At 47.6% G+C, this 15,443-nt stretch overlaps 1 protein-coding gene across 3 annotated transcripts in view; it reads left to right on the top strand.

The window, feature by feature from the left end:
- The first annotated feature begins 129 nt into the window (after window positions 1-129).
- LOC146058270 (piwi-like protein 1) overlaps window positions 130-15,443 on the top strand; it is a 64,112-nt gene continuing 48,798 nt past the window's right edge. Inside the window, exons 1-4 of one of the 3 annotated variants that reach the window (XM_083170483.1) lie at window positions 130-248; window positions 11,394-11,471; window positions 12,805-12,937; window positions 13,290-13,415. In XM_083170483.1, coding sequence (XP_083026609.1) covers window positions 11,403-11,471; window positions 12,805-12,937; window positions 13,290-13,415 — 328 coding nt within the window. In that variant the 5' untranslated portion in view covers window positions 130-248; window positions 11,394-11,402. Of the gene's footprint in view, window positions 272-11,393; window positions 11,472-12,804; window positions 12,938-13,289; window positions 13,416-15,443 lie in introns of all 3 variants that reach the window. The other 2 variants (XM_083170485.1, XM_083170484.1) reach the window with 2 other exon arrangements.

Below are 15,443 nucleotides of genomic sequence, written 5' to 3'. Positions count from 1 at the left end.
TATACCCTTTAAGGGAACCATTGCCAGACACAAATATGGCGCCGCGGCTGTCTGTTGCCTAGTAACCCACCAGGACAGAGAGGGCAGCTGCCGTTATTGTGTGGCGCAGTAGGAGTTATTAAGAGCCGACGGTTCTGCGCATGCGCGCCAGGTAAAAGGCGGCAATTTTGTCTGCGTGACAACCAGGCAGCTCTGCGAGGAGGGAAGGGAGCGGAGCTGAGGCATATCGCCGCCATTTTGTGCCTGGTGTAGGTGTCCTGCTGCATCTGGGGTAGAACCATAAGTCCCAGCCTGTCTTCTCACACACATGGTGCCTGACTGTGGATGTGCAGCCATTGTGTGTGGTATACAGTAATGTGGTGCTCTGGTGGCTGAAGGTTTATGTGATATCACTGGTGGAGGGCTGTGATGGTTGTGTATTGGACATGGCTACATTACTACTAGCGATGTATTGTAAGGTTATTTATATGTTCCCATGGTATAACCGTGACCCTGGGTAGGGTAGCGATGGCCAGTGACCATAGACGCCGGTCTGTGGCTGATGGTAAGTGTTTTGGCCATTGATGGCGGCCTGCGCAGCCCTTGGCGGTTAACAGTTTTCTATTGGTGTTTCAAATCCATTTATGGACATTACTAGCACACCTTTATATAGCCGTGGTTCCCAAACTCGGTGCTCATGTACCCCCAAATAGTTCATGTTTTCCAGGCCCCTTGGCAGGTGCACAGGTGTACTCATTACTCGCATCCCAGGTCATCCAGCAGGTGTACTCATTACTCACTGACAAATCCCAGCAGGTGCACAGGTGTACTCATTACTCACTGACAAATCCCAGCAGGTGCACAGGTGTACTCATTACTCACTGACATCCCAGCAGGTGCACAGGTGTACTCATTACTCACTGACATCCCAGCAGGTGCACAGGTGTACTCATTACTCACATCCCAGGTCACCCGGCAGGTGTACTCATTACTCAGACAAATCCCAGCAGGTGCACAGGTGTACTCATTACTCACTGACATCCCAGCAGGTGCACAGGTGTACTCATTACTCACATCCCAGGTCACCCGGCAGGTGTACTCATTACTCAGACAAATCCCAGCAGGTGCACAGGTGTACTCATTACTCACATTCCAGGTCACCCGGCAGCTGTACTCATTACTCACTGACAAATCCCAGCAGGTGCACAGGTGTACTCATTACTCACATTCCAGGTCATCCAGCAGGCGTACTCATTACTCACTGACAAATCCCAGCAGGTGCACAGGTGTACTCATTACTCACATTCCAGGTCATCCAGCAGGCGTACTCATTTCTCACTGACATCCCAGCAGGTGCACAGGTCTACCCATTACTCACATTCCAGGTCATCCAGCAGGTGTACTCATTACTCACTGACATCCCAGCAGGTGCACAGGTGTACCTATTACTCACATCCCAGGTCATCCAGCAGGCGTACTCATTTCTCACTGACATCCCAGCAGGTGTACCTATTACTCACATTTCAGGTCATCCAGCAGGTGTACTCATTACTCACTGACATCCCAGCAGGTGCACAGGTGTTCCTATTACTCACATCCCAGGTCATCCAGCAGGCGTACTCATTGACAAATCCTAGCAGGTGTACTCATTACTCACATAGAAACATAGAATTTGACGGCAGATAAGAACCACTTGGCCCATCTAGTCTGCCCCTTTTTTTAAACATGTTACCTCAAACCATATTTGATCCTTATTTTTTTGTAAGGATATCAATATGCCTATCCCAAGCATGTTTAAATTGTACTACTGTATTTGCGTCTACCACCTCTGTTGGGAGGCTATTCCACTTTCCACTACTACTCTTTCTGTGAAAAAATTCTTCCTCGCATTTGCCCTGAATCTTCCTCCCTCTAGTGTCAGTGCATGTCCTCGTGTTCTGTTGCTCCTCTTCCTGTGAAGAATGTCTCCCACCTGTACCTTGTTAAAGCCCTTGATATATTTGAAAGTTTCTATCATGTCCCCCCTTTCCCTTCTCTGCTCTAAAGAGGTCACCCAGCAGGTGTACTCATTACTCACTGACAAATCCCAGCAGGTGTACTCATTACATCCCAGGTCACCCAGCAGGTGTACTCATTACTCACACATTTATCAGGTCACTCGGCAGGTGCCTACCGTAACCTGACCCTCTCCATGCGGGAAAAAATGCTCTGTTTCTGGACTTCCCTGGTAATGTATGATTGCCATCACCTGTGGGGAGCTAGGTAAAGGGGTACTTGTGTATTATCACGGCGCCCACGATATTCAGTCGTATGGCATTGTATTCCATTTAAAATTGTATACCATTGTATATGGCATACAATGCAATGAGATGCGATTTTAAATTGTATATACAATCTTTAATTGTATAAGCACCTTAATAGGTGCTTACAATGTTAAATGCACCCCCACGCCACTGTCACTATCAATGCCAACCCGAAGCGTGGCGGCGGTACGCGTCCTCCGACCTTTTCATACCCCTTCTATCGACGTCGGCGTGGAGTTGATTTTATATAGTGCAGCGAGCCACCGAGCCCGAAGCGTGGCGAGCAGCTGCGCAATACTTCACATGTATTCCGCGTCCCCTCGCTGCGCTCGCCACACTATATAAAGTCAACTCCACGCCGATGTGGATAGTGGGGGTATGAAAAGGTCGGAGGACGCGTACCGCCACCCCTTTGAGGGCTCGCTGACGCTTCGGGTTGGCGTTGATAGCACGGGTGGCGTGGGGGTGCTTTTAACATTGTAAGCACCTATTACGGTGCTTATACAATTATTGATCTTATAGGGGGCACATTTAACATTGAAAACACCCATTAGGGTGCTTATACAATTTAAAATGGCATACAAACCGATTGTATACAATTTGAAATTGTATAACATCTGCTAACATTGTATCGCATCGATGTGATGGGCGGCGTGATAATACACAAGTACCGGTAAAGTAGGGATGGCCATCGACCATCAATGATTCGAAATCATCGATGGTTCATGGTCGATGTTGAATACTTTTGCCATCGATGGGGGAGTACCAGATGGTTTCCCTCCATCTATGGAATAGCAAAACGATGTTTTGCTTTTTTTTTTTTTCTCCAAAGTGCTGGGACACGGAGCATAGCTCCGCCCCCGACACCCGCGAAGCCCCGCCTCCGTGTTTTGATTGGCCCACAGGCCAATCAATCAAACACAATGGATGACCATCGATATGTAAAAATATTGATGGTCATCCATTGCATAGTTAAGCACTATCGATGGCCAGTTGCCGAATTGCCATAGATGGCAATGGCAACGATGGCCATCCCTACGGTAAAGGTGTTTCACCACAGGTGCTGGCAATCATACATTACCAGGGAAGCACAGGAACAGAGCATTTTCTCCCGCATGGAGAGGGTCATGTAGGCAAGTATGGTGCACAGGTGTACTCATTACTCACTGACACACATCCCAGACCACCCAACATGTTTTCCAGGTCCCCCAGCAGGTGCAAAAGTGTACTCCTTTCTCACTGACACACCCGGAAGGGTACACGTTACACATTGACACACCTGGCCGGTGCACAGGTGTACTCAAAACTGTGGTACAGAATGCTGGGATTTGTAATTCCACCGCAGTCGGAGCGCCACATTTTGACCACCCCAACTATAAGTAGGTTTTTTTGTATTTTCTAATAAAAAAAAATCATTGATTTCAATAATTTTTTTCCTTCACTCCTCAGAGGCTAAAACACACATTTACTAACTTGATTTTTAAAATATTTATGGTACTTGTGTATTATCTGGGCGCCCGATATATCGCTAATATCACAAATTAAGGCATGCGATGCAATGGTACCCGATTTGAGGGGTTTTAAAACCCAACTGTACAATTTTTATATCGCATCGCATGCCATTATAATGGCATGCGATGAGACGCGATTATGCCGGATTTGGGCTTATTCCCATATTAAATGCACCCCCAGACCCGATTTTTAATTGTACACCCACCCTGATGGGTAATGACTATGGTAAATGCCCCCCCCCCCCCCCATTGTTAACGCCACCCCACTATCAACGCCAACCCGAAGCGTGGCGAGCGCAGCGCTACGCGTCCTCCGACCTTTTCATACCCCCACTATCCATGCCGGAGTGTAGTTGATTTTATATAGTGTGGCGAGCGCAGCGAGCGGACGCGAAATATATGTGAAGTAATCAGCGTCCCCTCACGGGGCTCGCTGTACTCGCCACGCTTCGGGCTCGCTGCGCTCGCCACACTATATAAAATCAGCTCCACGTGGATAGTGGGGGTAGGAAAAGGTCGGAGGACGCGCACCGCCACCCCTCACGGGCTCGCTGCGCTCGCCACGCTTCGGGTTGGCGTTGATAGTGGGGTGGTATTAACAATGGGGGGCCATTTAACATAGTCATTACCCATCAGGGTGGGTTTACAATAAAAAATCGGGTCTGGGGGGGGCATTTAACATAGGAATCAGGCATCTGGGTGCCTGTGCAATTAAAAATCGGGTCCAATCGCATGATCGCATGCGATGCGACCGATTTTTGGTTGTACAATGCCCTGAGATAAAAAAATCGGGCACCCAGATAATACACAAGTACCATATTTTTTAAAATATTACTAAACTTACTTGCAAATATTCGGCCGCGGGAGGGTTGTGTGTGTATTTGCGTTGGGTGCAGGCAGGTGGCGGATGACCAGGAGACTTGCCCACTCTTTCCGGGGGCTGGGAGTGCACCCTGATTTTCAGGAGGGAGAATAGACAAGCATGCTTCTGCAATCATTGCATGTTATATGCTTTTTGATGAAGGAATATTGATCTTTTAACCATTATAAATGCATATATGTGCTTTTAACCATTTCAATAACTGGCCTGGATGTATTCCAATACTAGACACATTGTTTCTACCATATAACTCTGACTGCTGGTATTGAAACATTGTATTGTGCGCTTGGACACTGTTTCCATTTACTAACCCTGAGATGACTGCTACTGGGATACGGTCATATTGTCTACAAGCATTAGGTCTACACCACTAGGTCGACCTGCATTTAAGTCGACTTTTATAAGGTCGACAGGGTCATTAGGTCGACATGGGGTAATTTGACTGTTTTATGAGTCGACATATGCCGAAAGGCGGTATGTCATGCCCTACCATCCACTAGGGCGTGGTGGGAGAATAAAATAGTGCGCCGAGCACAGCGAGGCACCGTGCCTGAAGCATGGCGAGGGCAGCGAGCCATGCGAGGGGATGCGGTGCTATGTTGACTCTGTCGACGCTTGAAGAAATGAAAAAAAACAAAAAACATGTCGACTTTTTTCACTGTCGACCTTATGCCTGTCGACCTAACACATGTCGACATAACACATGTCGACCTAATGACCCTGTTGACCGAGCCCATGTCGACCTTCAGTCAGGTCGACCTAATGGTGTAGACCTAATGCTTGTAGACCTAAATGCAGTCTGACGAATGATCCCATTCCCTCCTATGTCCCTATGTTTCCCTCCTATGTCCCTATAGATTGTAAGCTTGCAGCAGGGTCCTCCTACCTCCAAGTCTGTCTGTCGTTACCCAGTTTGTTCTATCACTGTCTACTATTGTAAAGCGCAACGGAATCTGCTGCGCTATATAAGACACTGTAACGGAATCTGCTGCGCTATATAAGACGCTGTAACGGAATCTGCTGCGCTATATAAGACGCTGTAACGGAATCTGCTGCGCTATATAAGACGCTGTAACGGAATCTGCTGCGCTATATAAGACGCTGTAACGGAATCTGCTGCGCTATATAAGACGCTGTAACGGAATCTGCTGCGCTATATAAGACGCTGTAACGGAATATGCTGCGCTATATAAGACGCTAAAGGAATCTGCTGCGCTATATAAGACCCTGTAACGGAATCTGCTGCGCTATACAGTATAAGACCCTGTAACGGAATCTGCTGCGCTATATAAGATCCTGTAACGGAATCTGCTGCGCTATATAAGACACTGTAATGGAAACTGCTGCGCTATATAAGACACTGTAACAGAATCTGCTGCGCTATATAAGGCGCTGTAACGGAATCTGCTGCGCTATATAACACGCTGTAACGGAATCTGCTGCGCTATATAAGACGCTGTAACGGAATCTGCTGCGCTATGTAAGACGCTGTAACGGAATCTGCTGCGCTATATAAGACGCTGTAACGGAATCTGCTGCGCTATATAAGACGCTAAAGGAATCTGCTGCGCTATATAAGACCCTGTAACGGAATCTGCTGCGCTTTACAGTATAAGACCCTGTAACGGAATCTGCTGCGCTATATAAGATCCTGTAACGGAATCTGCTGCGCTATATAAGACACTGTAATGGAAACTGCTGCGCTATATAAGACACTGTAACAGAATCTGCTGCGCTATATAAGGCGCTGTAACGGAATCTACTGCGCTATATAAGACGCTGTAACGGAATCTGCTGCGCTATATAAGACGCTGTAACGGAATCTGCTGCGCTATATAAGACGCTGTAACGGAATCTGCTGCGCTATATAAGACGCTAAAGGAAACTGCTGCGCTATATAAGACCCTGTAACGGAATCTGCTGCGCTATACAGTATAAGACCCTGTAACGGAATCTGCTGCGCTATATAAGATCCTGTAACGGAATCTGCTGCGCTATATAAGACACTGTAATGGAAACTGCTGCGCTATATAAGACACTGTAACAGAATCTGCTGCGCTATATAAGGCGCTGTAACGGAATCTACTGCGCTATATAAGACGCTGTAACGGAATCTGCTGCGCTATATAAGACGCTGTAACGGGATCTGCTGCTCTATTTAAGACGCTGTAACGGAATCTGCTGCGCTATATAAGAAACTGTAACGGAATCTGCTGCGCTATATAAGAAACTGTAACGGAATCTGCTGCGCTATATAAGAAACTGTAACGGAATCTGCTGCACTATATAAGACACTGTAACGGAATCTGCTGCTCTATATAAGACACTGTAATGGAATCTGCTGCGCTATATAGGAACCTGCAACGGAATCTGCTGCGCTATATAAGAAACTGTAACGGAATCTGCTGCGCTATATAAGAAACTGTAACGGAATCTGCTGCACTATATAAGACGCTGTAACGGAATCTGCTGCGCTATATAAGATCCTGTAACGGAATCTGCTGCGCTATATAAGATCCTGTAACGGAATCTGCTGCGCTATATAAGACGCTAACGGAATCTGCTGCGCTATATAAGATGCTAACGGAATCTGCTGCGCTATATAAGATGCTAACGGAATCTGCTGCACTATATAAGACCCTGTAACCGAATCTGCTGCGCTATATAAGACCCTGTAATGGAATCTGCTGCGCTATATAAGATTCTGTAGCGGAACCTGATGCGTTATATAAGACGCTAACGGAATCTGCTGCGCTATATAAGATCCTGTAGCGGAACCTGATGCGTTATATAAGACGCTAACGGAATCTGCTGCGCTATATAAGATCCTGTAACGGAATCTGCTGCGCTATATAAGACCCTGTAACGGAATATGCTGCGCTATATAAGACACTGTAACGGAAACTGCTGCGCTATATAAGACGCTGTAACGGAATCTGCTGCACTATATAAGAATCTGTAACGGAATCTGCTGCGCTATATAAGACGCTGTAACGGGATCTGCTGCGCTATATAAGACACTAACAGAATCTGCTGCTCTATATAAGACACTGTAACGTAATCTGCTGCCCTATATAAGAACATGCAACCAGAGGCGTAACTAGATACATGTGGGCCCCATAGCAAAAGTTTGTAAGGGCCCCTATGTATCACCTAATGCTAAAAAATATATACAGTGCATGTAACTTTGACAGGCAAAGTGGGCCCCCCTCAGCTCTGGGCCCCATAGCAGCTGCACCCCCTGCACAATGGTAGTTACGCCCTTGCCTGCAACGGAATCTGCTGCTCTATATAAGAAACTGTAACAGAATCTGCTGCTCTATATAAGACACTGTAACGGAATCTGCTGCGCTATATAGGAACCTGCAACGGAACCTGCTGCGCTATATAAGACACTGTAACGGAAACTGCTGCGCTATATAAGACGCTGTAACGGAATCTTCTGCGCTATATTATAATAATAATAAACCTTATTATCATAAAATGCTCACATACATGAACATTAAACAAAATTTAGTTGTGAACAATACAAAAGATGAGAAAAACACAATAAAAGTAGAACAATATGCAAATCAAGATCTATACCCGGAAAAAATTCAGACTAAGAATTTAAAACACGAATTGCTGCTGGAAAGAAGCTCTCTCTGTATCGTTTGGACTAACACAAGACCGAACGATAACGCTTATTGGAGGGGAGTAAGGAAAACAGATCGCTACTAGGATGGGAAGAATCCCTCAAAATACTGTTAGTCGTCTTGAGAAGCCAGGATTCGAATACATGGTGAATACTTGGCAGAGCAACCCCCACTATTTTGCTTGCCACTGACACCACCCTCTGGAGGGCTTTACGATCAGCTGCGGAACAAGAGCCGAACCACGCCACAATACCGAAGGTGATTACACTCTCGATAACACCAGTATAAAAATTCACCAAGGTTCTTCTGCTCATACCAGCCAGACGTAGCTTCCTTAGGAAATACATACGCTGGGGGGACCTTTTTATTGCAGCGTTTATGTGGGCACTCCACAGAAGATCTTTGGAAATATTTATGCCCAAGAATTTGAACGAGTCTACCGACTCCACTTGTTTATCATTCAGGACCAGCGGGCAGCTTAGGGCTTTAGGAGACTTCCTGAAGTCAACTATCATATCTTTGGTCTTGTTTACATTAAGGACCAGACCGTTTTCCTTACTCCAAGACTCCAACCTCGATATCGCCAACCTAAAGGCGGACTCGTTATCATTAACAATAGAACCCACAATAGCGATATCATCAGCAAATTTGATAATCTGAACAGAATCAGAAACTGAAGAACAGTCGTAGGTAGACAGGGAATATAACAGAGGGCTCAGAACACACCCCTGGGGGACCCCTGTACTAATTGTCATTACACCAGACACTCGGTCTCTTATCCTTACAACCTGAGGTCTATCTGACAGGAAGTCAAGGATCCACCTGCACATAGACCCACTCAGACCAATCTTAAGGAGTTTGCTCACTAGTGATGATGGGACTACGGTATTAAAAGCCGAACTGTAGTCTACGAATAAGACCCGAACAGAAGATCCTTTTACCTCAAGATAAGCAAGCGTGCGATGAAGTAAAATAAGTGCTGCATCATCAGTGGATCTATTTGCTTTATAGGCAAACTGAGTGGGATACTTTCCTTAATATGTTCTAGGACCAGCCTCTCAAAAGCTTTCATGATGAGGGATGTCAATGCAATTGGCCGATAATCATTTAGGCAATCAGCCTTACCCTTTTTTGGAACCGGAGTGATGATAGTAGATTTAAAACACTTAAGGCCCCCTTACACTTGTTCAACTTATTGATCAACAAATTGAACCTGATTGACTCGAGATTTATCCTATGTGCAGGAGGTTCAATCTCTTACAATCTCTTGGTTATACCCAAGGGCAAGGGATTGTGGATTGTGTCCTACACATCAGGCACATAAGATTTTGTCAGACAGGCGCATCAGATCTTGTCAGATAAATTGACTCAATCCACCTGAATTGGATCAAATCTCACAAAATCTCACAAGTGTAAGGGGCCCTTTAGACACATAACATGCACTAAGAGACACATAACATGCACTAAGAGACACTGTAACGGGATCTGCTGTGCTATATAAGACACTAACGGAATCTATTGCGCTATATAAGATGCTGTAACGGAATCTGCTGCCCTAAAGAGGAACCTGTAACGGAATCTGCTGCTCTATATAAGAAACTGTAAATAAATAATTCCTTCACTCCAACCCATGTTCACAATATGCAACAAAGCAGTGGGTGACAGAGTGGGTGGAGAGGCAGAGTGTGAGGAGGGGGGAGGCAGAGTGTGAGGAGGGGGGGGAGAGGCAGAGTGTTAGGAGGGGGGGAGAGGCAGAGGGTGAGGAGGGGGGGGGGCAGAGTGTGAGGAGGGGGGGAGAGGCAGAGTGTGAGGAGGGGAGAGGCAGAGTGTGAGGGGGAGGGGGGGAGAGGCAGAGTGTGAGGGGGGGAGAGGCAGAGTGTGAGGGGGAGGGGGGAGAGGCAGAGTGTGAGGGGGGGAGAGGCAGAGTGTGAGGGGGAGGGGGGAGAGGCAGAGTGTGAGGGGGAGGAGGGGAGAGGCAGAGTGTGAGGGGGAGAGGCAGAGTGTGAGGGGGAGGGGGGAGAGGCAGAGTGTGAGGGGGAGAGGCAGAGTGTGAGGGGGAGAGGGGCAGAGGGGGGAGAGGGGAGAGGCAGAGTGTGAGGGGGAGAGGCAGAGTGTGAGGGGGAGGGGCAGAGGGGGAGGGGGAGGGGGGAGAGGCAGAGTGTGAGGGGGAGGGGGGAGAGGCAGAGTGTGAGGGGGAGGGGGGAGAGGCAGAGTGTGAGGGGGGGGAGGCAGTGTTTGACGGGGGGAGGCAGAGTGCAACAGGGTAAAAACGTGTGACAGGGGCAGTAGTGGGGCCCTTAGTCTACAGTGGCCCCAATGCAATAGTTCCACCTCTGGAGGGTCCCTTTTATATTTAAATCAAATGGCTTAATATATTTATTTATTACTAGTTTCTTATATAGCACATATATATTCTGCAGTAGTTGACCATTCAAATCAGTCCCTGACAGAGGCGTACCTAGATATTCATGGGCCCCATAGCAAAAGTTTGTAAGGGCCCCCTATTTAGCAACTGATGGTGATAAATGTATGTAAAACATATTACTTAGACAGTGAAGATGGGCCCCCTTTAGCTCTGGGCCCCATAGCAGCTGCACCCCTTGCACTTATGGTAGTTACGCCTTTGGTCCCTGACTCTATATTGTAAGCCAATTAACCTACCAGTATATATTTGGATTGTGGGAGGAAACTGGAGTACACGGAGGAAACCCACGCAAGTACGGGGAGAATATACAAACTCCACACAGTTAGGGCCATGGTGGGAATAGAACCCAGGACCTCAGCGCTGTGAGTCAGTAATGCTAATCACAACATTGTCTGTGCTGCACCAGTTAAACCTAAGTAAATGTAGGATACTATGAAAAAATGTGGATGGGTTCCTGAAGAGTAGAGTTTACATTTACAGCGAGATGTACTAAGTCTATGACAGTGATAAAGCCCAGTTGCCCAGATCAAACCACTGGCTTCTGTCATGTATCTATTCTTACTCCTCCGGTTATAACTCTCCCATGGCTTGGTACATCTCCCCTAATCAGGACTCCAAAGGTTTATGCCACGTGAAACATGGATCTGTCTCTATTTGCAGGTGTGAAAGATGACTGGGCGAGCCCGAGCCAGAGCCCGCGGGAGAGCACGAGGCCAGGAGCAGACCCAGCCTGGACAGGTTATTGTCCTTGTTATTTAAGGTCCCCATACACATGTCCGACTTGTCCGAGGGACACGCCAGACCAGATTTCCCCTCATCGTACCCAGTAGCTCCGTGGGAGGACTACATACGATTTGGCGATTTATTGCACGTACCTCCTGGGGAGTTGTTGTGGGCAGATTTCAAAACTCCCATTCAAATGAGTGGATGGCTTTCTCAGCCAATCAGTGTGTGTGTGTGTGTGTGTGTATGGGGGGGGGGGGGGTGTCTGCCGACACTGTCAGACTGACATGACAGGCAGCAGAAGTTGCGAAGCGCTTTCCTGCCCAGCGGCGCCGCACTGCTGGCAAACACCTACTGCCCTGATCTGATACATCGCTGGTACAAAAAAGCACCTGCGATGTACACTGATACATCATATTCCAATAGATCATACGCGCTGCATGTATGATCTACAGGATCCAATCCGAAGTGCACAGGAATGTACATTGGGTCGGATCAGATGTCATACAGGTTCGATTTGGACAGTTTTCATTCGATATATATCGGTCCAATTCATTAGAATCGGATGAAAACAGGCCAATCGAACCTGTGCATAGGCACCTTTAGTCTCAGGCACTGTGCAGTCTGATATGCACACCATACTGTACATAAGTGTTCCTTCTATTGGGTAAATGGGCATTTTTAGGATATTTCCTCGCACAAAGTATGTTTCCAATTATCAGCCCCAACTTCCTGCAACAAGCAGAACGTGTAGCTTCAAAACTAGGGAAGAACCCTCGCAGCTCGCGTGTATTAATCCTGATCTTCTCCCCATGTCCGTACAGGAGGAATCAGTCATCTCTGCATTTTCTCTTTCCCCTGTTAATACTCCATCCCCCAACTCCTGAACTTTTCCTGTTCTGTAGACGGGAAGTGGTCAGATTTCCACCAGTCAGGGTTTAGGGTTAGGCTGCAGGGAGGATAGGCTTAGGTGGAGGAGGGTTAGTCAGGCTGTGGTGGGGGGGTGTTAGGCTTCTGCAAGGAAGGGTTGGGGGGAAAGGGTTAGGGTACGTACCCCGTATTGGGATGTCGGGGGTCAGTCTTTTGACCGCTGGCATCCTGACTGCTGGGATATCACATATTTCCCATAGAATGATTTGCATTCAGAAGTAGTGGGGCCCAGTACAAATGAAAAAGGCAGGGCCCTTCTCCCTGTCCTCCCTCTCTGCCCAGTGAATTTAGAGGTGTAGCATGGAGCCCGGGTGCCCAGAGTAGATTCTGGTTAAAAAGGTATTGGTCATATTCTGTAAGGCCTGGTACACACTGAGCCGTATGTCCAAGATTAGATATATTTTTACATGTCCAATAGGTAAGACAGCCGCCACCAGCAGCAGCCACAGCGAGACCTGCAGCCCCGCCTCCGGAGGCGGTATCAGATCCTTCTCTTGTGGGAAGGGGTCGTCAGAGAGGACCTGGAGGAGCTGAGAGACCACCAGCTGATGGTAACCAATGATCATTATCCCAGTTATAATGATGCATGTTCTCCAGTGACCGCACTAATGAAAGATAATAAAAAATACCATTAGCACAGTCCAGAGTTTCCCAAACTCAATTACAGTCCAGATTCTAAGGCTTTCCATGCTTGAGTCCCGATGGTCACTTCTGATTGGCCGAAGCGCTAATTAAGTTACCGGTCTCAAGCATGGATAGCCTTAAAACCTGGAATGTAATGGCGGATTTTGGCAAACTCCTACATGTATCCAGTCCACTTTTATAATGTGTTCTTAATGTCTGTAATGCACGGAATGGTTTTTCTTCTGTTGACGGAGGAAATGTGTGTTTTTTGGAATTCAGTTCAAGAACTCTCAGCTGGGTTTCAAGAGATTTCCATCGGTGAGCGGGGAGGTCGTCGGCGAGATTTCCATGACCTCGGTGTAAACACACGTCTGGCAATCGAACATGTCAAAGTCTCCAAGACAGGTCAGTGCAGTGTTTCACGTTCCATTATCTGATACTATAAAGTCGGGTATACACTTATCGATGTTTGTATCTATCTGACGGGATGGCTGTGTAGACCCGGCAAACATCCCGCAGGAATGTGCAGTAATTGGTACACACTAGGTGATGTGCCCGGGCACTGAGGGGACCTGGCATGTGCTGGGCTCCTTTACTGGTCCTTTTTATTTAATGACTGCAAATGTAGACTGAAATGTTTCAGGGACTTTGTTGGAACCTTATTTACGTGCCATAGAGTAGCTACATGGCTTAGCTCCTAATGAACCAAACTCATTCAAACCGTTATGCCTGCTTCTATTGGCTCAAAGAAGGCAATTCAAATGTAAACGCAAAGGCAGCCAGCAGATGGCGCCCAGTAGAGCTATTCAATTGTAGCTGTGTTTTGGTGGGATCGGCCGGCGGTGCCAGCGTTGCGCTCATTAGCTTGGTCAGGTATAGCTGCTATGCGTGGCTAGACCTGACCATAAGTTGTGCAAACAAACAGTGGCATTAAGAGGGGAGGTGGATACTAATTACACAAGCCTGCGCTTGTTGGGGGGGTCCATCAAGCGCCCGCTCCCCTCTCACCGTCCTCTGACTGCTGTGTGCTTAGCTGCAGCTATTACTTAGTGATCTCACAGATTGCGCTACCTTCCCTCCTGAATCTGAAGGCGGTACTTGTGTATTTTGGCGGCGCCCATCGCATCGCATACCATAACACATACGATGGTATGCGATGCGATATCGTACGATAGTGCACGATGGCATACAATTTTGAAATTGTATGCCATTGTACATGGCATACGATGCGATGCGATGCGATTAAACATTGTATAAGCACCCTAATGGGTGCTTATACAATGTTAAGCACCCAAATGGGTGCTTACAATGTTAAATGCACCCCCACGCCACCCCCCACTATAAACGTGAACCCGAAGCGTGGCGAGCGCAGCGGTACGCGTCCTACGACCTTTTCATACCCCCACTATCCACGTCGGCGTGGAGTTGAGAATAGAATAGTGTGGCGAGCGCAGCGAGCCCGAAGCGTGGCGAGCGCACGCGGATACCTTCACAGGTAAACGCGTCCCCTCGCGGGCTTCACAGGTGTCCGCGTCGCCACGGACACCTGTGAAGCCCGCGAGGGGACGCGTATAACTGTGAAGGTATCCGCGTCCCCTCGCGGGGCTCTCTGCGCTCGCCACGCTTCGGGCTTGGTGGCTCGCTGCGCTCGCCACACTATTCTATTCTCAACTCCACGCCGACGTGGATAGTGGGGGTATGAAAAGGTCGTAGGACGCGTACCGCCGCCCCTCGCGGGCTCGCTGCGCTCGCCACGCTTCGGGTTCACGTTTATAGTGGGGGGTGGCGTGGGGGTGCATTTAACATTGTAAGCACCCATTTGGGTGCTCAAAAGCACCCTTTAGGGTGCTTATACGATTTTTGGTCGTATAGGGGGTCAAAATCGCGTCGCATCGCATGCCATCGGGTGCATGGCATGCGATGCGATGCGATCTGTTCGTCGTACGACGGACATCGGGGGCGCCGCCAAAATACACAAGTACCCTGAAGGCTCAGGTTTTTTATTCCCCATGGATGTTTATATAAAAAAAAAAAAGGGGGAGTATGACCAAACCTCCATGTTCAGGCCACACCCCAGCTTTATTGGGGTGTGCCCAGGTTGCCTACAAAAACATCAATTGAATATAACCTTGGCATCTCCCATCACTTTATACCGCTTTCACACTGCCTAAACGTTTTAAAAACCGGTATTTTGAAACGGTATTTAAAACGGGTCTGAGTCTTGACATTGCAGTAGATTACCATTTAAATACCATTTAAATACCATTCACATCAGTCAACCAGTTTAATCCCCTGAACACGTTTCAAGGCAGAATGCAGGGGACAGCCTATCACAGGTCTGTAATCTGTTGTTTTTACTAAATACCATTTCAGAGCCATTCTCACTGCATAAAAAACGGCTCTGAAATGTGTAGGACTCTGCTTTTTAAACGT

This window comes from Crinia signifera, chromosome 2 (genome assembly GCF_055691185.1).
Source record: "Crinia signifera chromosome 2, ASM5569118v1, whole genome shotgun sequence".
In the NCBI taxonomy this organism is placed as follows: domain Eukaryota; kingdom Metazoa; phylum Chordata; class Amphibia; order Anura; family Myobatrachidae; genus Crinia; species Crinia signifera.
This window is presented reverse-complemented; position numbering and strand designations above follow the sequence as displayed.